Source organism: Taudactylus pleione, unplaced genomic scaffold (genome assembly GCF_031769625.1).
Source record: "Taudactylus pleione unplaced genomic scaffold, aTauple2 ptg000037l, whole genome shotgun sequence".
Lineage (NCBI taxonomy): Eukaryota > Metazoa > Chordata > Amphibia > Anura > Myobatrachidae > Taudactylus > Taudactylus pleione.
In genome coordinates, this window is record NW_028284439.1 from 11,730,455 (window position 1) to 11,752,865 (window position 22,411).

Consider the following 22,411-nt stretch of genomic DNA (forward strand, 5'->3'; position numbering starts at 1 on the left):
TTGCACATTCACATTAATTATGCATTTAACCTACTGAAACAATAACAGATTTGAAGATTTGTCCCTGAAAAAAAAAACCTGTCAGTATTGACCATATGCATAGTAACTTTCTTGCTGCGAGTATGTGTTCCATTCCGTATGTAAATATAACTGCACCGTGCCAGCTCATCATATAAATCATGTAGCAATTATACAGTTAGAGATAGCACAAAGAATGGACAATGGGGGTCATTCAGACCCGCTTGTGAGCGGCAGTACGCTCGCAAGCGGGTCGATGTTCCCCCACTGCGCATGACGGAGGGAGCTCCGTCGTGCGCATGCGCGAGACCCGGCGAGCGACGGGCTCTCCATCGCTCCGGGTCTCGCACCAAAGGGGGCATGCTGTCGATGTTGATTGACAGCACGCCCCCTTCGGTGGGCGTGCTGGGGGCGTGCCTGCCAGACGGAGGCGTTCCCATGGGAACGCCCACCGTCTGAAGCCGGCCCCACTGACATCACTAGTGATGTCAGTGGGAGTGATTTTGGCTCTGATAGAGCCAAAATCACTCCAGGGCTTGCGGTAGCGAGATCCTACCGCAGGGTCTCCGTCGCAAGCCCGATGGTCGCGATGGTCTTGACCATCGCGACCATCATCATGGACGCTCGCATAAACTGTGGGTGGTAACCCACAGCTATGCGAGCGTCCATGAGGACGCTCCTAAAACAGGTAGGAGGGCCCAGATTCAGAGCGAGCGCTCTGGTCAGAGCGTTCAGCTCTGAATCAGGCCCAATGTACAAATGGGTAGACGCAGGGTGGACAAACATGTGACAAAGGTACAGAGTGAGAGCTACTAGAAGCAGGGGGCAGGATTGGCAGGAGATGACCAGGTACTTCTTGAAGGAGTGAAGGTTGGGCTGGTAATGCGGGGTAAGAAATTCAACAAGTGGGAACTGTATGTAAAGATCACTACAGCATAGTATCAGTCTTGCTCTGTATGCAGGGTATAGTTTTCAGTATTTATTTATTTATTTATTTTACTGGACACAGTGAAATGCACTGTACACAGGGGCAGAACAGTGCATGGTAGGGCTCCAAAGGGAAATTTGGGTATAGGGCCCGGTAATGCAATACTATAGTCCTAAGCCTCAAGGGGAATATCAGAATAGCACTGTCAGGCCTCCAAAGCTTTAGCCACACATTCTGTAGTTCTGCACCTAACAGTACCAGTTCTCTTATTCCCTATGTTGGATGTAGCTCTCAGTATATGTTACTTTCATTTATGTAAATATATCTGCACAGTACCAGTTCTCTTATTCACTATGTTGGATGTAACTCTCAGTATATGTTACTTTCATTTATGTAAATATATCTGCACAGTACCAGTTCTCTTATTCACTATGTTGGATGTAACTCTCAGTATATGTTACTTTCATTTATGTAAATATATCTGCACAGTACCAGTTCTCTTATTCACTATGTTGGATGTAACTCTCAGTATGTGTTCATTTTCTTTATTTAAATATAGCTGCACAGTATAAGTTCTTTTGTTCACTATGTTGTATGTAACTCTCATAATAAGCTCTTATTCTGTACATTCTAAAGGTCTCATGGTGCAGAACCACAGCTGGGTCCCCTAATCCTCATGTATCTCTATCTCTAAATAATGGCTAGTAGATTAGCTATAGATAAGGAAAATCTACTATTCTGACAGTTCAGCCTCCCTGAAAACCCTGACCCACAGGAAGAGAATTTGGAAGTGAGTAGCAGGAAGTAAAGCAGTTACTGCAGCTCAGGCTGTGTAAGTAGACAGGTTATGTTTGCAGTGTTAGAGAGAATAAAGGCAACATGCGACTCTGAATTGCTTAAAGAGCTGACACTTATTAAAGGGGGTTACCTGAGTACACTTATACCTCTTTTATACCAAAGTTCCGGGTCTGACCAGGGTTCCAATCCGGATCAGACCCGGAACTAACCCCTTTCAGACTGCGGCGCCGACCCAGGATATTCCCGAGTCGGCGCTATTCACCCCGGAGCCCTGTCTGCAGTGACCCGGCACATCCGGCGTTGAGTGGATGCTTGGAGATGATGTCATCTACAAGCGCCACTGTAGCCGTCCAATCGGGCGGCATACGACACAATCTGGGTCATTGTGACCCGGATCACGCTGTTTACGCTGCAGGGTGGCACGATAACGACCCGTGGCCAACCCTGCAAACTAACCGAGTTGGATCCCCGGGTCTCTGGACCCGGGTATCCATTTACACCAACAAAAACCCCGGGTTGATGTGCATCAAGATCCCGACAGGAGGTGGTAAGTAGGGTAAACCTGAAAAAAAGAAAGAGAAACAGGGGCACTAAGCAAAAAGGATATAAAAATTCATCAATATAAAAATGTGTCTATGGACTCGCTGCTTCCAGTGAGGAGCTGACCCTCATAAAAATAATGCAAACAGAAAACACAATGGAAGGAAGCGCAGAGTTCAGTAGGCATAAATAATAAACAGACAATAAATAATGTGAATAAATAATTAGATATACAATAATGTAAATAATAAGATTAATAAAAAACAGATTGACATGGAGTCAAAGGTAGGAATGTAGATAAATACACATATACATATTAAAATGCATGAACAAACGTAAATAAAATGACAGGTCAACGAATGGCCGCCACACACTTGATACACTCTATACAATTGGCTGCCGAAATAATGGAATGTAACCAAACGTTGCAAAATTTTAAAATAAATGAAACTTCCTCTGAGAGAATCTGAAATAGTTCCAAATGTTACTGGACAAGAGAACTAATCCAAAAAGTCCCTCTGTCAATCAGCCAATATAGTGCCTGGTGGTAGACGAAAAAGATCTTTGCCTGGTATATATTCCCTTTGTGCCACAAAACACCGCAAATAGCTCCACTTTAATTGATGCAATATTTCAGAGATCCATAAATGTTGAAAAGTCACGTCTCAATGGTGTTAAGTAAATGGTTGCTATCAATCTTCAGCGTATTGACTTTAATTAAATAAGTCCAGGTACTTGGATAATAAGCTTCCCTGGTGGTTCCGTTAGGCCAGGAGCTGTAATATGGTAACAAATCAGACCTCCAAGGCTGGCGTGCAGTGGCCGTGGGCTGAATCCAGCGCTAAGTGAAGCCGGCGGGCATCAGCACTGGAGTCCGTACACTTGGATGCGGGTGCGCCCGGCAGGGAAAGCACACAGCGATGGGCGGTGAGCGGCACAGGGTAATGGAACTAGAGCAGTGTGACGTCACTGGGGGTGTGTCGCTGCCGCGTTTCTCGGCATAGGCAATTTTCTCAACCCTCCCCTGTCCTGTCCCTAACCCTCCCTTGGTGGTGCCTAAACCTAACCCTCCTGGGGGGTGCCTAACCCTAACCTCCCCCGATGGTGCCTGACCCTAACCCCCCCTCCCCGTAGGCCAACCCTAACACTCTTGTGGGGGGTGCCTAACCTTTAGTCCACCCAGTGGTTGGCTAAACTTAACCCCACCCCCCCACCTCTTTCCATGGCTAACACTACCCATTCCCCGCTTAACTTCGTTCGGGATGCCGACTGTCGGGATTTTGGCATGGGGCTAAAGATAGGCGTTGGGATTTCGGCGCCTATCTTTAGTCCCGGGTTGGGATTCCGACGCCCGGCGTCCCGGCCGCCAGTAATGTCACCGCATCCCCTTCAGATTGTGTAAACTACTGTAAGCCTATGGAGGCTCCAGGTGCAGGAAAGAGATCTATTGATCTCTCTCCCACAGCCTCCGCTCGGCTCAGGAAGCAGTGTCAGCTTTCCCCGGAGAAGTCTTTCATTTTTGTGAACGACTTCTACAATTTGTTGGAGATATAACTCGCAGGGACAGCGGTTACCCAAACTGCTGTCCATGCCGGTTTCCCTTTGTACATAGCGGTGATATTTTCATTAAAATTGAAAATATCCACTGAGAGATGGATACATAATAATCGCAGCAGTACCATGATTATTAGTACCTAGACCCCTTAATCACTATTTTATCTCAAACCATCCACAATCACATTACTGATATATTAACTGATATAAATATTACAATTAATTTAACTTATGCAGCTAATGTCTCAGTTATGAAGTATAATATATGTTTACAGTTACAGTAGTTATCCTGTAATCATTGCTTTCAAATGTGTGATTTTGTCAGACCCATTTAATGGAGCTCATTAGAAGTAGGCAGTAGGTTATTTGATTTGTGACTTGTAAACACAGGGTTATGTACTCTGCCCAATCCCAATAAACATAATAGATGGATGAATTATATGCAGCTGCTCTGGAAGCCTCAGTGATATTTAGTAATAAAAGAGGCTAGAACCTGCGCCTGTTTTATATAATCCCATGTGTGAGATAAGGTAATAAAATGCAGATGATCTTAAACAAATGGCATCCATATGTTACGTTTTGCAATAGTTTGATATTAAAATATCAAACTATTTGGATTTTACTGGAAACCTCATGTATTTTAATTGTGCCCTGCATACCGCTGTCATTAAACAATGCTTAAAATACATTGATGCACAGAATGTAAACAACAGTATGGATACCACAAAGGATGATAGCACGGTGTAAGGCTCAGGAAAGTTTCTATGTGCTGAGGAATCTGTACAACAGTTAGAAAATTGTTCTGAAAGTATCTTTAAACATGTTTTATTTGGGAAGTAATCAAATAGCTGCGATGGGTGCGAGGAGCCGGCGTTCCGTCAGTGCCTTTGGCACCTTTCAACCACAAACAGCCACAAAGATTTTTCCCCACACCCCTTAGATATGGACAGGAAAAGCTTCGATGTTGAGTTACCATAGTTATGGGGTGATGTTCTGCACATCACCTCTAACTGGTTACCACAGAAACTAAACATGGCACGACATATGAGAAACTATACAATAGGTACTAAATAATAAAGCATAGAGGGCCTGATTCAGATTTGGAGTAATGCTGGGCATCCACTATACAATTATCGGTCAGATATCTGCCAATCTGGCTGGTTGGAAGGAAAACCTGGTAATGTATGGGAACAAATGACAGTCGATCATATGGTTTTAAACACTGAAAAAAGGACAAAAAAATTGTTCAAATTGGTTAAATTTATGTGTTTTAACCAATTTGTCTGAACAACCATTTTTTTCTGTTGTCCAGTGTTTATGAGCAAATGGACGATTGTCATTTGCTCCCATATATTACCAGGTTTTCATTCCAACCAGCCAGATTGGACAGATATCTGACAGATAATTGTATAGTGGATGCCCAGCTTAAGAAAGAGCAAGTAACAGGTAAAACCATGCTGCACTGCAGGTGGGGCAGGTGTAAAATGTGCAGAGAGAATTAAATTTGGGAGGCACGTGTCCAATCTGAAATATAAATTGCAGTGTAAAAATTTTCGATTCGATTTTCGGGAGCCTCCCGGCCATTCCGTGAAGGTATCTTACTCTATTCCCAAATCTGAATCAGGCTCATAGAAGCATAGAATTTAACAGCAGATAAGAACCACTTGGACCATCTAGTCTGCCCCATTTTTAAACATATTGTTACCTCAACCCTAAAGGTGCGTACACACGGGACGATGTGCGCCCTGAACGAACATCGTCCCGTGTGTCTCCGGCAGTTTGTGCACAGTGTCGTTAACGACAGTTGCCCTTCAATAGCATTTACAATGTCATAAATAAAGATATTAAAAAGCACTGGTCCAAGTACATATCCCTGAGGTACTGCACTGGTAACATTTCCCTCTAGAGACTGCACTACGTTTACTACAACTCTCTGTTTCCTATCCTGCAGCCATGAACTTATCCATTCAACTATCTTTGTATCCAATCCCATGCTTTCCAGTTTATTTAACAGTCTGTGATGTGGAACAGTGTCAAAAGCCACTAAAGTCTAGATAGGGTATATCTATGGCCTTCCTTTATCTATTTCCTTAGTCATCCAGTCAAAAAAGTCAATAAGATTTGTTTGACATGATCTCCCCCCAGTAAATCCATGCTGTTTGGGGTCCTGCAAATTGCTGGAATAGAGATAATCTACGACTCTTTCAAGAGTGTTTTCATCAATTTACCTACTACTGGTGTAATGGAGCAAACACACGGTCAGATTTGTCAGATCTGTCAGTTGAACGTTTTGAACGATTTGTACGATTTTTGACTGCATTAAAATGAATGGAATCGACCAAGTCTGACTGCAAACACATCAGATGTCAGATATCGTTATCTGACAATCGGGAACGTGCATCGTTCAAATTGTTCATCTGACAGATATGTCAGATTTTCCTTCAGATATGAACGATTTTTTAAATCGCTATCGTTTAGATCTAAAGAAAAATCTGACCGTGTGTATGCTCCATAAGGCTCACTGGTCGGTAGTTGCTTGCCTCTTCCTTGCTTCCACTTTTGAGCAGTGGGACAACATTTGCTCTTTTCCAGTCCTCTGGAATTACTCCAGTAGCTAGTGACTGGTTAAATAATTCTGTTAATGGTGTTACCAGCACCCCTTTAATCTCTTTTAGTATCCTTGGATGTATCCCATCTGGCCCCACTGATTTATCCACTTTCAGTTTTGAGAGTTCTGTTAGGATCTTTTCCTCTGTAAATGTGCTTGTTCCTACCTCATGTTTCTGATTACACCTGCAACTTTACTGTGGCCCCTTTCCCTCTCTCTCAGTAGTGAATACTGAACACTGCTCACCATCAGTAGCGGCTCCAGGCACTGGCAAGCCGGTCCGTCGCCCGGAGCGCTACTGTTCTGGAGGGCGCAGGAGATGCCCACCTCCCTCCCAGCGCTATGGGATATATTTAAGCTCAGGGGGGAGGGAGCGGAGGAGGGAAGGGGCGGCAACACAGGACGGCGCTGGGCGCAGCACAGCCTAGCGCTGGCCCTGCTCACCATGTCCGAATAGCCGCTATTAATGTATCAGCCGTAAGACAGTTAATGAAGTAGATTAATTTTACAAAAAACAATAACAAACATAAAATAAAGGTGATTCCTTTAAGTGCCACTTGTACTGGAATAGCAGCAACCTTTTGAGGATCTAAAGCGCTCTCACATGTATTATGTATGCCGCCCAGTCTAGCCCCGATCCTCTCAGCTGATGTTATACAATTCCAGAAATATTTTTACTGCTTTATAATATTAAAACAATCTCTAGAAAGTAAAAGTTTAGCATGTACCTGTATAAATAGGCCAAAAGCTTCCTTCCCACATATTTTACAATATTATGCTGAGCAGGCAGAATGGGCAGCTAGCAGCCTCTAAGGCACCATGGCTGTACCGTTATAGGTCTAGATTGCATAACAAGGTAATGGCACCTAATGTCTCATCAGATCACATACGGTCAGACTGCCGACATTCAGAATATCAACAATCAAAATATCGACATGGTCTGAATGTCAACATTCAGGAGGTCGACATGTTTGGAAAGTTAACAGATAATATGTCAACATCCACATTGCCAATGTCAACATAATGTAAACATGTTCAAAACGTCAACAGTAACTATGTCAACACATGCAAATTATGGCTAGGCTGCAATTAGGGTGTCGCGACCATGTTTCCATTGGCCAGTCATTTCAGGATTTCCCTGATTCTGCAATCCAGAGCAGCATGGACTCCGCCATCTTGCTTGAAGTCAGCTGACACTATTATAATCGACACTATGCACAGGAGGATTACTTCTCATATGATTCCAGGATCCAATCCTGGTACAGGGTGTCCTATATAAATCTTTCCCAGGCACCCGTGCTTTGCCAGTTCAACTAGTTTTCTTGCTACTCCTGTATCTGCAAACCTGTGCAGTTTCCACAGCTCCAATTTGCAATCTCTTGCAGTTTCCAGGCTACAAGCATCCACAGTTCAACTCTGCAAAGCACCTGCTGTTTCAACCTACAGCCAGAGTATTTCTCACATTGCTACCATCTAGTCTGCAAGCAGCTATCCTTTGCAAATCTTAATAAGCACCAATCTACTCAATAGCAGGATCCTTCTGCAAATTCTCCCTGCTACAATAAGCTCTCATCCATCTCACCTGTGTGCTGTCCTCTACCTGCAAATAATCCCACCTTGTCTGCTATTCACTATATCTTCCTGCATATCTCTGCCTAAATATTCAACTTGCATTTTCCTGAGAACAGTCTCAACCTTTTGTCTTCCATTTTGTTCACCAAGACAAGCACAGAGAAAGCTATAAAACTTAACAATTGGCAAAGGGGATCATGTTCCTTCTCTATCTCCAAAGCAAGAGCCCTCCGTGTGACCTACAGGTGCAGATTTACCAAGTCGTCTCACAATGAAAAGTGGCAAAATCAGCTTCTATCATTTTTCTATTGCATCCTAGAAATTGATAGACATAGGGGAATTCAATTAGCCGCAAAAATTTACCGCAGGTGGGGAGTGTGACTGGGGCGGTACACCTGTCAAACCGTAATGCAGGTGTCCTAAGGTGAGCTAAGGAAGAGCAGAAACCTCCTGTAAAGCAGAAGGGCAAAATTTACAGCGGGCTAATTGATTCCTCTGGGCTATTAAATTAGCCTTGAAGTCAGCCCGCAGGCTGCACATAACTGGGATTATTTTCTAGTCTGATCCAACCTGAAAAGAAATCCTAGAAAAATTGTCTGTTAACGGGTTGGGTGCTAAGACCCTGTTAACACATAGGGTCTGATTCAGACCCGCTCGCGAGCGCAGGACGCTCGCAAGCGGGTCGATGGTACCCAAATGTGCATGCGCACGACGGAGGGAGCTCCGTCGTGCGCATTCGCGAGACCCGGATAGCGACAGCCAGGCTGTCGCTCCGTGTCTCGCACCAAAGGAGGCGTGCTGTCGATGGTGAGTGACAGCACGCCCCCTTTGGTGGGAGTGCCGTGGGCATGGCTGCCAGACGGAGGCGTTCTACCGTCTGGGGCCGGCCCCACTGACATCACTAGTGATGTCAGTGGGAGTGATTTTGGCTCTGGGCTTGCGGCAGCGAGACCCTACCGCAGGGTCTCGTCGCAAGCCCGATGGTCGCGATGGTAAAGACCATCGCGACCATCATCTTGGACGCTCGCATAAGCTGTGGGTGGTAACCCACAGCTATGCGAGCATCCAAAAGGCCGCTCCAAATTTTACTAGGACGGCCCTGATTCAGAGCGAGCGCTCTGGTCAGAGCGTCCGGCTCTGAATCAGGGCCATAGTTCTGTGAACTTATCATGGATCCTATGTGTTAACACGTTAATTTAATGGGTGTTAAAAAGGGTCTCGGATGAAAGAGGGGCTCTAATTGAATAGCCTCGGGTGTTAAAGCCTAATGCTACCACCCTGTTTCACACAGTCCCTTAAATTAACGGGTCTAATTCAATTCTCCCCATTTTCTGATTGGTTGCTATGGGTAACCCATCCACGTATCTGTTTTAGAAGCTTTAATAAAGCTACTCCCAATTCATTGATGTAGAAATAGGAGAGCAGCACGTACAGCAGTATCCTACTTAAAATAAATGGCATACCTGGTATTCTGATAAATCCAAAAATGAACTAATGGAAATAATACTTCATATCAAAGCTGGTAATTTGTAAAACCAAGATTGAGCTGCATATATGGTCAGCGAGAGTGTTTCTGGAGAACACCTGGTCTGGATCCATTCTGGTGACTCTGCCCAATCGTATAACTTTCTGTAATGTCCTGAGTGAGTTGTGTTGTATGATGAGAAATAGGGAAATGATCTGCATGGTACTGATAACCCTGACTTATCTGACCAAGGGCCTTATTTATCAATGAGTTTTATGACTCACAATGAGAGATACAACTTGTTGCGTATGATAATTGTTGCTCCAGCCAATCAGCTCTCAACTGTCATCTGTTTGATGAGCACCATTATCATACGCAACAAGTATTATCACAAGTTGTGAGTGATAAAACTCATTGATAAATCAGGCCCCAAAATCTGACAACCATGGCAAAGCTGTTTTTTTTATTCTGGTGCCCCCTTAATGATAGGGCACACAGGTTACATACACTAGATTGACCATTCTATATTATGGTAATATATGTTCACCCTATATTGCCCTTTGTACAGTATTTCCCAATGTTCATTTCCCCTTATTGTTTTGTGAATCAATAAAACATTAAAACACATTCACCCTCAAGTGGAAGAAATACTTGCAAACTAACATACCCAAGTGACCAGCCACATATAGCTAATGATCAGCCCTATATTCCAAGGTGACCACCCAATATAGCTGTTTGACAAGCCCCATATACCTACGTGACCAGCCCCATATTCCTGAGTGACCAGTCCCATTTTCCCAGATTGACCAGCCCCATATATCATGGTGGCCAGTCCCATATACCTGAGTGACCAGTTTCATATACCAGAGTGACCAGCCCCATATACCTGAGAGACAAGCCCCATATTGCAGAGTGACCAGCCCCATATTGCAGAGTGCCCAGGCCCATATACCAGAGTAACTAACCCCATATACCTGAGAGACCAGCCCCATATTGCAGAGTAACCAGCTCATATACCTAAATGACCAGTAGTGGGAAAGAACAAGCATTTGCCATAACAAAGTCAAAGCCGTGGTATAACAGGACTGCTCTGCTGTACAGGAAGTAAACTGTGCACAGCAATAGCACTTCCCTCAACACAACATTCAAGCACCTGTAAGTTTCACAGCTTTTAATTTTATTTATTTTTAAATAACACCAGAAGCATCAACTTATGTTTTACTATAAATGGTCCATTTTACCAGTCCCATTAGGGCTGACTAATGAAGTGTGGAGGTGATCATTTGCTTTTTAAGAGAGCTGCACTGGAACATCATGGGAACATTCAGCCAGCATGCGTACATGAGAAATAATGATTCAGGCTGTGCTTCTAACAGTAAATATGTCATGTATGATCCTATCTGCAGCTAACAAAAGCTCTATTTCTGAAATCCTAGTCTAGATGAGCTGGGAGATATTGGTGCCCTATTATTGCACCACAGGTCACATGGTGTCACATAGAGCTATTATATGATAAAATGTTATTGATAAAAAAAGGAATATTTAAATTGATTTGTCTCTTTTCTTACTATCTAGATAATTAGGAATATTTTGTACTAAATATGTGACTCTACAGTACAAATGCCAAAAAAAAATCTAATTTCAAATCACTCTCTGTTCTTCAAAGAACAGATAACAGGTTTGTCAAGTTTAATTACTAAACTTGACTTTGATTCAAGACAGATGGGCCACATTTTGATAGTTAGCCCACTCCTAAAGCATGCTATTTTATTCTGCAGAACGCAACCATCAGTAACCTTATCAAAATCATTAGCTTCATGTATATCACAATTCTGTAAAGTAATCTGATGTGCAATCAATATAGTAGAAAATAGGACATCATTGTTAAAGTAGACTTTAGTGTGGGATCTAGGTCAGTGGAACCCAAGTGGTCGCTCGCAGGCTACTAGACCAATTGCGGGGCAGGGCTGGTAGGCAACGACTGTAAAGTCACCAATACAGCTCACTGTTTGAGATTGCATGTCCCTGCAGTTACTGATGGCATTGGGGTGGGAGGGGATTTGGGACAGCAGAGGAAGAGACCAGCAGGACTTCAAATAGGCACTGGGGAAACAAATGAACTGCCCACATGAGTTTTTTATCGTCTGCAGTTAATGAGAAGTTTATTGGAGACGGTGATTTCATAATAAACTATAGAGTGGGCTACTAATGTTTTATTTGTGGAAAGAAAGGAGGTGACTGAGACTTGATATGGGGAGTGGGAGGTATAGAGCTTGTTCCACGTATACAACATTGGTAACACACTGAGGTGTTTTTGAATTTTTGTAAGTCAATATTAATATGTGTCCCACCACTGTCTACTTCAATTCTGTAGGTGAATCTTGCTGTGTAGAGCAAATGTGCTCTCATATCTGTGAGATGCTTAATTTTTATAATCATTGATGGTTCTGTTACATTGATGTGTATGGCTTATGTTTTATCTTGGCTGAGAAAGTAAGGGAATAGTGGGAGGGGTTATATTCACAACTGTAAATATTGCTGGCTTGGATACGCAGGAACAACATACAAGAACCCAAGTCAAGCTCTATAGAGCATCAGCGTTTTACAACCAAATACTCTGTAAATAAGTCACTAAGTTTTAAGTTTGCAAACCTTAAACATACAGATGTGTCCACATACATCTATCCTCCATGCGCTACAAGTTGCTCCACATATAACGCGGGAGCTTTGTGTGCCTCGGTAGCGCAGATCGTCTTTCATGCAACTTTTAACCTTCAAATGTGTCTTATTCACACCGTACGCACAAGCAGCTTCTGCTGATTAAAATGATATGCAACATGCCTATATTCTGTGTGCGTCTGTATGTGAAACGCTAAGTTACAGTATCAGCGGCTGTAACAAAGTAACGTAGCATTTCGCATACAGATACACCCACAGACACACAGAGAACATAGGCATGCTGCAGTTGAAGGTAAAAAGTTGCACAAAAAGATACACGGTGCTACCGAGTCACCAAACGGCATGGCGCGATTAGAAGGGATGTTTAGCGCGCAAGGAGGCTAGATGTATGAGGACACATCTGTATGTGGAAGGTTTAAAGGTTCATATTTAGCCAACAAACTTAGTGGACGTTAGGTAGATTTATCCAACAAAGACACAGAGTGTGCCCATTTTGTGTTGTCACTGTCGTTTTACCAGTTAGGATTTTAGATTAGTTGTAGAATTCATTCTACTTCCCAAACTTTCTCTCAACCATATTTATGGCAAGTGATGAAAGGAGAGCTTAGATAAGACCTGCATATTCCCTTACCTATAATGACGGTGTTATCGTCAGCAATAAGCAGCTTGCTATGGACGTATATCAGCTCAGTGACCAGATTTCCTTCCAGCTCTGCATGTGTTCGGAGACCACAGAAGGATATGTAGTTTAACCAACTATCTCCGACTGAAAATAATAAATCACTTGTTAGAAGAAACAGTAGAGACAACATGAGTAACAGCCTGCAATATATTAGCTCATCTGTGTGCACAATTCCCCAAGGTGGAAGGACCCATTATTAGAGATCAGCAGTCATATATGTTCAAGTTGTCATTAAACCCACCTGGTGATATTTATGAACATTAGAGTATCTGGTTGCTTGTTATACATTCCAGGACCTTTCTGTACAGCAGTTTTCATGAATATTCCTAGTTGGGATATGTTCAATATCCCTGCACATGGGATTCCGGCTGTCAGAATCCCGACGCCGTCATCCCGACCGCCAGAATCCCAAAGGTAAGTAGTGAGGTTAGGAACTAGAGAGATGATTAGGTTTAGGGTGTGGGGAGGGGGATGTTTGGTTTAGGCACTAGGGGGGAGGTTAGGTTTAGGCACCACGGAGGGAAGATTAGGGGTAGGGAGGGGATTTGGGTTAGGAAGTCTGATAGGTGTCGGTATCCTAACCCTGTTGGGATGCCTGTATAGGGATTTTGACCCAAGCTCCGGCATCCCATACCCATCCCTCCTAGTTTAATTTCCTATTACTCCTTTGCTTTTCTGCACACTTCCAAACACATTATTTAATGGATTTAATTCCACCTACAATACATGGGCAATGTGTTTACGATGGGCATTTCCTCTGTGATTCAAAAATACTTCTCTATGACCACGTCATTTCTAACATTTCCACTTTCAATATGGGTCACTTTAGGCCACTCTCATAGCCACAGAGGAAACGGCCCCACACTGCAAGGCTATGTTTCCATATTGCAAGGCTGCAATTTATGGGCAACATACATCTATAATGTGGTCATTATTTCAGTTAGTAGTCTATGAGTTCAGTTTTTGGTGTAAACTTTTAATCTTGCAAACTTTGGTTTCTGGTAAGATCTTCATATGTGAATTGTTCTGTAAGCAGAGGAGCTGAGCCTTGACACCTTTGCATGATTCTGGCTTGTTTGGAACTCTACCTGGAGGTCAAGTGTCAAGTCCCATACACATCTGACAGAGCTGGCTGGGCAGTTTTTGCTACTTAATTGGGTAATCTACTTTATTCTCTGTTATCTGATAGAAATACTGAACCGGGTTCACATACATCGTGATGGATCATTGACACAACAAACTGTGGCCTTTCTAAATAAGCCCTAAGAACACTTGTAAATTCTGTTGCGTTATTGCATTCTGTTAATGTGCTTCAGTAAGTATCTTACTTGTTATTAATCTCATTGCCCAAAATATATACACTATCATTTATGGGGCTTCAATTATTTTGTTTTATTTCCTATATAGAAAATATTAACAGAATAATAATAATAATAATAATAATAATACATAAATAAAATAAATACTTTAAATGTAATAATCAGACATAAGAAGCTATGCAAAAAAAAAAGAAAAGCAAACATAAGAAATAATCTCTAAATTAAACTATAGGGCCCCATATATCAGGCGGCCATTTCACCAAGCCGACCGGGACCGCCGATTCGCCATTCAGAATTACAACAGACAACCAGCGATAATCAGTGAAATTCTTCATGTTAAAAATCCCTGATTTGCTGATCACGATCATATTTTGTTGTGATCGGCAAATCAGGGAAATCCAACATGTGGGAATTCACCGATGCACCGACCCTGGCGTTTGGGGATCAGTGAATTGGCCCAATACATTACAGTTGTATGGGGGTCTTTAGCCTATGTTGGCCTGAAACAGACAGTTTCAAGCTGGTTATCAAATATGCATAAATTTCCTATTTGTGATAAGAATAAACAAATAAAAAGTAATAATTACAAAAAGTAATAAAAAACAAAAGCCAAATTGAAAAAAAAAATAAAAAAGTTTTTATTTTAATGATTTAATAATTCACAATGGGAACTTGTCGAATTTTTTTTTTTTTTTAAATAAATAAAAAACTCACTTTCTGCTTTCAACTGTTCAATAATGGAATGTTCTCCTCTGCAAATGGTTCTAAAAATATATGATAATGTGAGACAATTAGCAAACAGCCATGTCTGGATACATCCACAGTAATGAGAATGGGATGATTAAATATATAATTTAATATGTTAAATAAAATTGTGCATACATTCTGCATGTGTAACATTTGATAAACTTGTTTTTCATACAGTGGAAAAATATACCAAAACTATCATAGTTTGCTCTACTTCCACATTACTGGCTGAAACAATACAAATATGTATAACTGAGTCTGCACACAAATGGACACTAGAGGGAGCCAAAACACAGAATCTTGTAAAAAGGCTAAACAGGAAAAAAAATGTCACACAGTAAAAGAGTCACTTGTCAGTGTATGTAAGTATACATACTTCTATTACAAATTTCATTAGATTAATTAAGAAAGTAAGACAACATCATAAGCTTCTGGAAGATAATTGAAAAGAAAAAAAATCTCATTAAAGAATACTAATTCTTACAGATACAAAATCATGCGTGTCTAAGCTTGTTGCCTCTAGGATGTGCCAGGTCACCTGTAGTTGAAGTGCATGATGGCCTGCAATGCATTTCCCCCTCCAGTAGTAATATCTCCTTCAAATCCAGGAAGCAGCGGAGTGATTACGTACACTCGATACCTTTTGTTTTCTCTATGAAACACATCACAGTATACATTTAGCTCCATTGGGGCTATATTTAGTTTTATAGCATAATATGGCTGTGATATTTGTATTTCTATTCTAATAGTACTGGAAATGGAAAAAATATGTGGTAATCTTTCCTTGGTCCTTTAGCTCTGCAGCATGGCCTCGTGGTCACCATGTTTGTGTGGGGAGTTTGAAGATGCACAAAATATTAGCGAGCAGGCAGCCGTAAAGGCCAGAAGTTTTTTCTTAATCTGTAGAAAGGATAGTGTAGTGTCTCATAGTCTGTAGAAAGGATAGTGTAGTGTCTCATAGTCTGTAGAAAGGATAGTGTAGTGTCTCATAGTCTGTAGAAAGGATAGTGTAGTGTCTCATAGTCTGTAGAAAGGACAGTGTAGTGTCTCATGGTCTGTAGAAAGGATAGTGTAGTGTCTCATGGTCTGTAGAAAGGATAGTGTAGTGTCTCATGGTCTGTAGAAAGGACAGTGTAGTGTCTCATAGTCTGTAGAAAGGATAGTGTAGTGTCTCATAGTCTGTAGAAAGGATAGTGTAGTGTCTCATAGTCTGTAGAAAGGATAGTGTAGTGTCTCATAGTCTGTAGAAAGGATAGTGTAGTGTCTCATAGACTGTAGAAAGGATAGTGTAGTGTCTCATAGTCTGTAGAAAGGACAGTGTAGTGTCTCATAGTCTGTAGAAAGGATAGTGTAGTGTCTCATGGTCTGTAGAAAGGATAGTGTAGTGTCTCATGGTCTGTAGAAAGGATAGTGTAGTGTCTCATAGTCTGTAGAAAGGACAGTGTAGTGTCTCATAGTCTGTAGAAAGGATAGTGTAGTGTCTCATAGTCTGTAGAAAGGATAGTGTAGTGTCTCATGGTCTGTAGAAAGGATAGTGTAGTGTCTCATGGTCTGTAGAAAGGATAGTGTAGTGTCTCATAGTCTGTAGAAAGGATAGTGTAGTGTCTCATAGTCTGTAGAAAGGATAGTGTAGTGTCTCATAGTCTGTAGAAAGGATAGTGTAGTGTATCTGTTCCCTTCTACTCCGTATAACTAAGCAAAAACAATTATTTCAGAAAAGGTTTTGGTGCATATAAGATTATGCGGTAGGGAATGTACACAATAATATGAGAAGTACATGGGTACCATTACCTGTGAGCTTTAATGATTCTCTGGGCGATGGTGTCTCCAATCTTGTTAAATACAACTTTATTGTCAGAACAACTGATGAAGAACTGGTTCTGGAACAAATTCAAAGTAAAACTTTATTACAGAGAACCTGACGTGAAACAGGAAATTGCTGTTACTGAGGTAGACTTAAAACTGTTACATTGTAGCTAAAATTAGTTTCACCAGCCTGCCCATCACTCTACTGTCTTTTCTCATGCCCTCTCCCAGCCTGCCCATCACACCGCTGTCTTGTCTCATGACCTCTCCCAGCCTGCCCACCACACTGCTGTCTTGTCTCCTGTCCTATACCAGCCTGCCCATCACTCTACTGTCTTTTCTCCTGCTCTCTCCCAGCCTGCCCATCACACCGCTGTCTTGTCTCATGCCCTCTCCCAGCCTGCCCACCACACTGCTGTCTTGTCTCCTGCCCTCTCCCAGCCTGCCCACCACACTGCTGTCTTGTCTCCTGCCCTCTCCCAGCCTGCCCACCACACTGCTGTCTTGTCTCCTGACCTCTCCCAGCCTGCCCATCACACCGCTGTCTTGTCTCATGCCCTCTCCCAGCCTGCCCACCACACTGCTGTCTTGTCTCCTGTCCTCTCCCAGCCTGCCCATCACACTGCTGTCTTGTCTCCTGTCCTCTCCCAGCCTGCCCATCACACTGCTGTCTTGTCTCTCTCCCAGCCTGCCCATCACACTACTGTCTTTTCTCCTGCCGTCTCCCAGCCTGCCCATCACACTACTGTCTTTTCTCCTGCCCTCTCCCAGCCTGCCCATCACACCGCTGTCTTGTCTCATGCCCTCTCCCAGCCTGCCCACCACACTGCAGTCTTGTCTCCTGTCCTCTCCCAGCCTGCCCATCACACTACTGTCTTTTCTCCTGCCCTCTCTTCCCCTTTACAAGGTAAGCTGTCATGGGCAGAACACTCACATAAGACCACAACAATAAGGTAATCTAATTGTACTAAAAGGGGTGAAATAATTTGTGGATAGAGCATATAAGTGGGTACCCATAACCAGGGCTAGATTAAGGCTTGTGGGAGCCCCGGGGCAACTAAACTGTGGGGGCCCACTACCAGTAAAATTGGCACGGACCACCGCAGCCACTGCTATGCCCTTTAGCTTGTCTCTGGACTCTCTACTCACCGGCACGGTTGCAGTATACTACTTCATGTCCGCCACACTGCTGGGAACCGCCACCCGGCAGCATTGCGATCATGATCTAGTACACAGCCAGGGGCAAACGCACGGTTTTGAGTGGTGGGGGAGAGAGAGAGATAGGTGAGAGAGGGAAAGCAAAACTTTTTGGAGTTAGTCCCGGTAGTTTATATCATCTTCAGATGGTGTAAACCGTTGTAAGCCTATGGAGGCTCCAGAAGCAGGAGAGAGATCTTTTGATCATTTTGTATATGAGGCTGATTTTAACAGTAATACAAGAGTGTGAACAGCCGAGGACCTATATATAAAATATAATAGTCTCGCCCTGTGCTGGGCTGCTTACTACAGCAAAATAATTTACTAGCTAATCATTTGTGAATTATGAATTTCTGACTAACTCCTAATGACATAAGCTTCTGTAGGTATCATACATGTCTGTGGCCTCCTCTGTGCTGACAGTATTATTCCACATAAACCTGGGATGAAATGATAATGTAGGCACCCCCTTGTACGCTAGCTCCGCTATCAATATAAAATGTCAGTTAAGAAATGCAGCACAGCAAGCAAACTGCTCCTACCTCAATGTAGATGTAGTGCTTGCTGTTTTCTATCACGTGTACATAGGCATTGTGGATAGACTCTTCATGGTACTTAATACCTGCTGACCAGTCTGCTGCAGAACGGAGCACCTAGGAATGAGAAACAAAGGATTAGCTGCACGAAGAAAGACTCACACAGGGAAACATCCCAAACAGCTGCAACATACTAGTTATCAGAAGTGTGTCCTGCATGACATAATGAGAGGGTAAAAGTTTAGCCTATACACTGTTGTACATAAGTGACACAGTATCTACTCCAAACATCACAATATGATTTGGTTTCCCATGAGCAGCTTGTCAATAAAAATCCCCAATCTAAAATAACAACACTCCCATCCCTATACAAGTAAATGTGAGTTTTACATGCCAGCAAACATTGGTGTTTCTTACAACTCCCTGACACCAGTGCCTGAACGCAGCCCTGTAACAGCGTGGGTAATCAGGACCAGTGCCTGAACTCAGCCCTGTAACACCCTGGGTAATCAGGACCAGTGCCTGAACTCATCCCTGTAACACCCTGGGTAAGCAGGACCAGTGCCTGAACGCAGCCCTGTAACACCCTGGGTAATCAGGACCAGTGCCTGAACTCAGCCCTGTAACACCCTGGGTAATCAGGACCAGTGCCTGAACTCAGCCCTGTAACACCCTGGGTAATCAGAACCAGTGCCTGAACGCAGCCCTGTAACACCCTGGGTAATCAGGACCAGTGCCTGAACGCAGCCCTGTAACACCCTGGGTAATCAGGACCAGTGCCTGAACTCAGCCCTGTAACACCCTGGGTAAGCAGGACCAGTGCCTGAACGTAGCCCTGTAACACCCTGGGTAATCAGGACCAGTGCCTGAACTCAGCCCTGTAACACCCTGGGTAATCAGGACCAGTGCCTGAACTCAGCCCTGTAACACCCTGGGTAATCAGGAACAGTGCCTGAACGCAGCCCTGTAACACCCTGGGTAATCAGGACCAGTGCCTGAACTCAGCCCTGTAACACCCTGGGTAATCTGGACCAGTGCCTGAACGCAGCCCTGTAACACCCTGGGTAAGCAGGACCAGTGCCTGAACGCAGCCCTGTAACACCCTGGGTAATCAGGACCAGTGCCTGAACGCAGCCCTGTAACACCCTGGGTAATCAGGACCAGTGCCTGAACGCAGCCCTGTAACACCCTGGGTAATCAGGACCAGTGCCTGAACGCAGCCCTGTAACACCCTGGGTAATCAGGACTAGCTCAGATTCATACAGTGGGACTAAAGAGAAGATGCATCAAAGCTTCTGAAGAGTGGAAAAAAGGGCAAGTGGAGAAATTTCTTACAGCGACCAATCAGCTTCTAGCTACTATTTATTAAGTCAGGGTCGTAATTAGGGTAGTGCAACCAGGGTCATGGCACAGGGCACCGCAGGGCAGGGGGCACTGTTTGGGCCTGTCAATTTTCTGTTTATTATCATTCTCACTTGTAGCTTCCTCTTCTATTATCCCCAGCATCTCCTGTCCTCCTCTATCTCTTCCCTGGCTCTTCCCCATGAGGCCATGGCCCTTTTTTGGGTGTGTTATCTCCCGATTTAAAAAATAGGGGGGACGCCAATGCTCTTTCTGGCACAGGGCACCAAAAAGTCTAGTTACGGCTCTGTATCAAGTATATTCTATAAAATGACAGGTAGAAGCTGATTGGATGCTATGGGCAACTTCTCCACTGGTCCACTCTTTAGAAGTTTTGGTACATCCCCCCTAAAGGTGCCTATGCACTAGACAATATTTTGCACGATATCCCCAATTTCGACAAATTGGAACGACAAATCGTATAAACTATGTCCAAATCGTGATTGTCCACTCACGATCACGATGCCGTTCCCCACGGGTCGTACATCGCATCTTCAGATCTTGCCTACATCAAGAAAAGATCTGCCAATGTCGTTAACAAGATTCAGGTCGTTGGTCAGATTGTTTAACAGATTGGATAGTTTATGCGAGATATCGTTTGTCTGGGAGTGCAGGGGACTTGCTGTGGGAGTTCAAGGGAAATCATTGAAAACATTGCACCTTTTGCGAGTCGTCTAGTGTGTAGGCACCTTAAGTCTCAGCTCTGCTCAGTCATTACCTGCACTAGATACTGACCCAGTGCTGCCAGAGCACGGGGGGGGAGTAGGTCACCTGCGCTGTGGGATCACATGCATGGAAGCTGCACCTTGCTAATAGCGGAGGATGGGGATAGGGTATTGTTTAACAATGACATTTAATGGATGAAGTTACTGAGAATAACTCAGAATACTCACATCCCAGACTCCAACTCTCTCCCTATGCTCTGATAATTACTTAATTGTGTTTTCTACAGAAATGAATCATGGTGTGAGCAATCTTCATGCTTTAGGATATCATGTTTTTACTTAAAATGATAAGAAGCACAGCAAAGTCACTGGGCTGGATATAGCACTTCTGATAGAGATCTCTGTAGGCATTTCACAATCATGATTCTAGTGCATGATAACAGCAAAAACTCAAGTTCTTCTTCATGTCGCAACAGTAACTCTTATCACAGGTTCTAGTGTTCTATGTTAACCTAGTATTATTTAACATTACATGGGTATAAGGAAAAAAATGCACAATGATGAACAAAGATTTATCTAGTTAGTGGACTCAATATAAAAGTGTTTTCAATAATGGTCATTAGTCTATAAAATGAAGACACTGAGGGCCCCATTTATTAGCGGTACATAACCACTTTAGCACTCGCTAAAGGGGTCATGTCATGCTTTCAATATGTAACAAACAACAGTAATCTAAAATTACCACTGTCTGTTACTGCATCGCTCTCGACGTGCAGTCCCCATTACAGCAATGGGGAGCCAGCAGCAGCCTTTCCAGTTTCAGTGAAGCCTTCCAGGCACTGGACCGGTGAATGTTTCATGTACACAGAAACATGTCGCTGGCAGGGATAGGCTGCCAGCAACAGAATAGAAGACGCCGCTGAGGAGGGCGATCGTTGCTGGAGGGGTAAAGTAATGATGAATACCAGTGGCATATTCGTTAGTAACACTGCAGTACTTATGCCACTGGTAATAAGTTATGTGAATAATTTGGGCACTTAGATGCATCTTAGCAGAAAGATGTAGAGTAAAAGTCATAAACTGACCACTCACAGGCTGCTCAGCCAAGGTTGGATTAAAGGCAACATGGGATTGTGGCTGAAAATGACCATGGGCTTTATTGTGAGAAGTGGAGGTGTGGCCAGTGCTAGGTGGGTGTGGTCAGTGCCATGTAGGCGTGTTCATCTCTACATTATCAGCTCCAATGTCTCCTTAATATTTAAAAGTGTAAAAATTGCATTATTTTGTGAGGCAAATAGAAATACAGTGTTATTACTTATGACTAATGTCCGACCATGTTGCCAACTGATGGTGCCAATCTACAGCATCAATTTTAGTTCAGCTGGATCACATTAAAGTCATGTTACTGCTATCACCATCACCCACTTACTGATCATCAGATAACTAGATTTTAAAATGATCCCATCAGTTTTGATAAGATAATTCAGTAACAAGTGGCTCATTTTGGGCCTTTCAGAAGCCAATATTAGGCCAATTTTCTACCCGGGTATGTGCAGTATGACCAAGGCATGTATGATGTATAATACAGGAAGGGAACTAGTCACTTGGTGCAGAATTTCTTCGGCCTGTTGAGATGGCTGGAAGATGAAGTTCCAATATGGTCATCTTCAAGGTACATATTTTAACGTAATTGCTATGTAATACCGACAGACGGAATCCAGGTGGTCAGAATCCCGATGCCTGGATCCCGATAGGGTTAACATACTGACACTTGGTGGTCGGTATGCTAACCCTCCCTGCCTGGTGCCTGAACCTAACCTCCCCTAGTGCCTAAACCTAACATCCCCCTCCCCGTGCCCTAAACCACCCACCTTAGTGCCTATCCCTCCCCCTAGG

General features: G+C 43.3%; 1 protein-coding gene across 3 annotated transcripts in view; it reads right to left on the reverse strand.

Moving 5' to 3' along the window:
• PLD1 (phospholipase D1) overlaps positions 1-22,411 on the reverse strand; it is a 262,771-nt gene that overhangs the window by 15,495 nt on the left and 224,865 nt on the right. For all 3 annotated transcript variants that reach the window (XM_088452406.1, XM_088452407.1, XM_088452405.1), the window contains 5 exons: positions 18,456-18,566; positions 16,702-16,790; positions 15,449-15,562; positions 14,878-14,927; positions 12,794-12,928 (listed from right to left, as the gene is read on the reverse strand). In XM_088452406.1, coding sequence (XP_088308532.1) covers positions 12,794-12,928; positions 14,878-14,927; positions 15,449-15,562; positions 16,702-16,790; positions 18,456-18,566 — 499 coding nt within the window. The remainder of the gene's footprint in view (positions 1-12,793; positions 12,929-14,877; positions 14,928-15,448; positions 15,563-16,701; positions 16,791-18,455; positions 18,567-22,411) is intronic.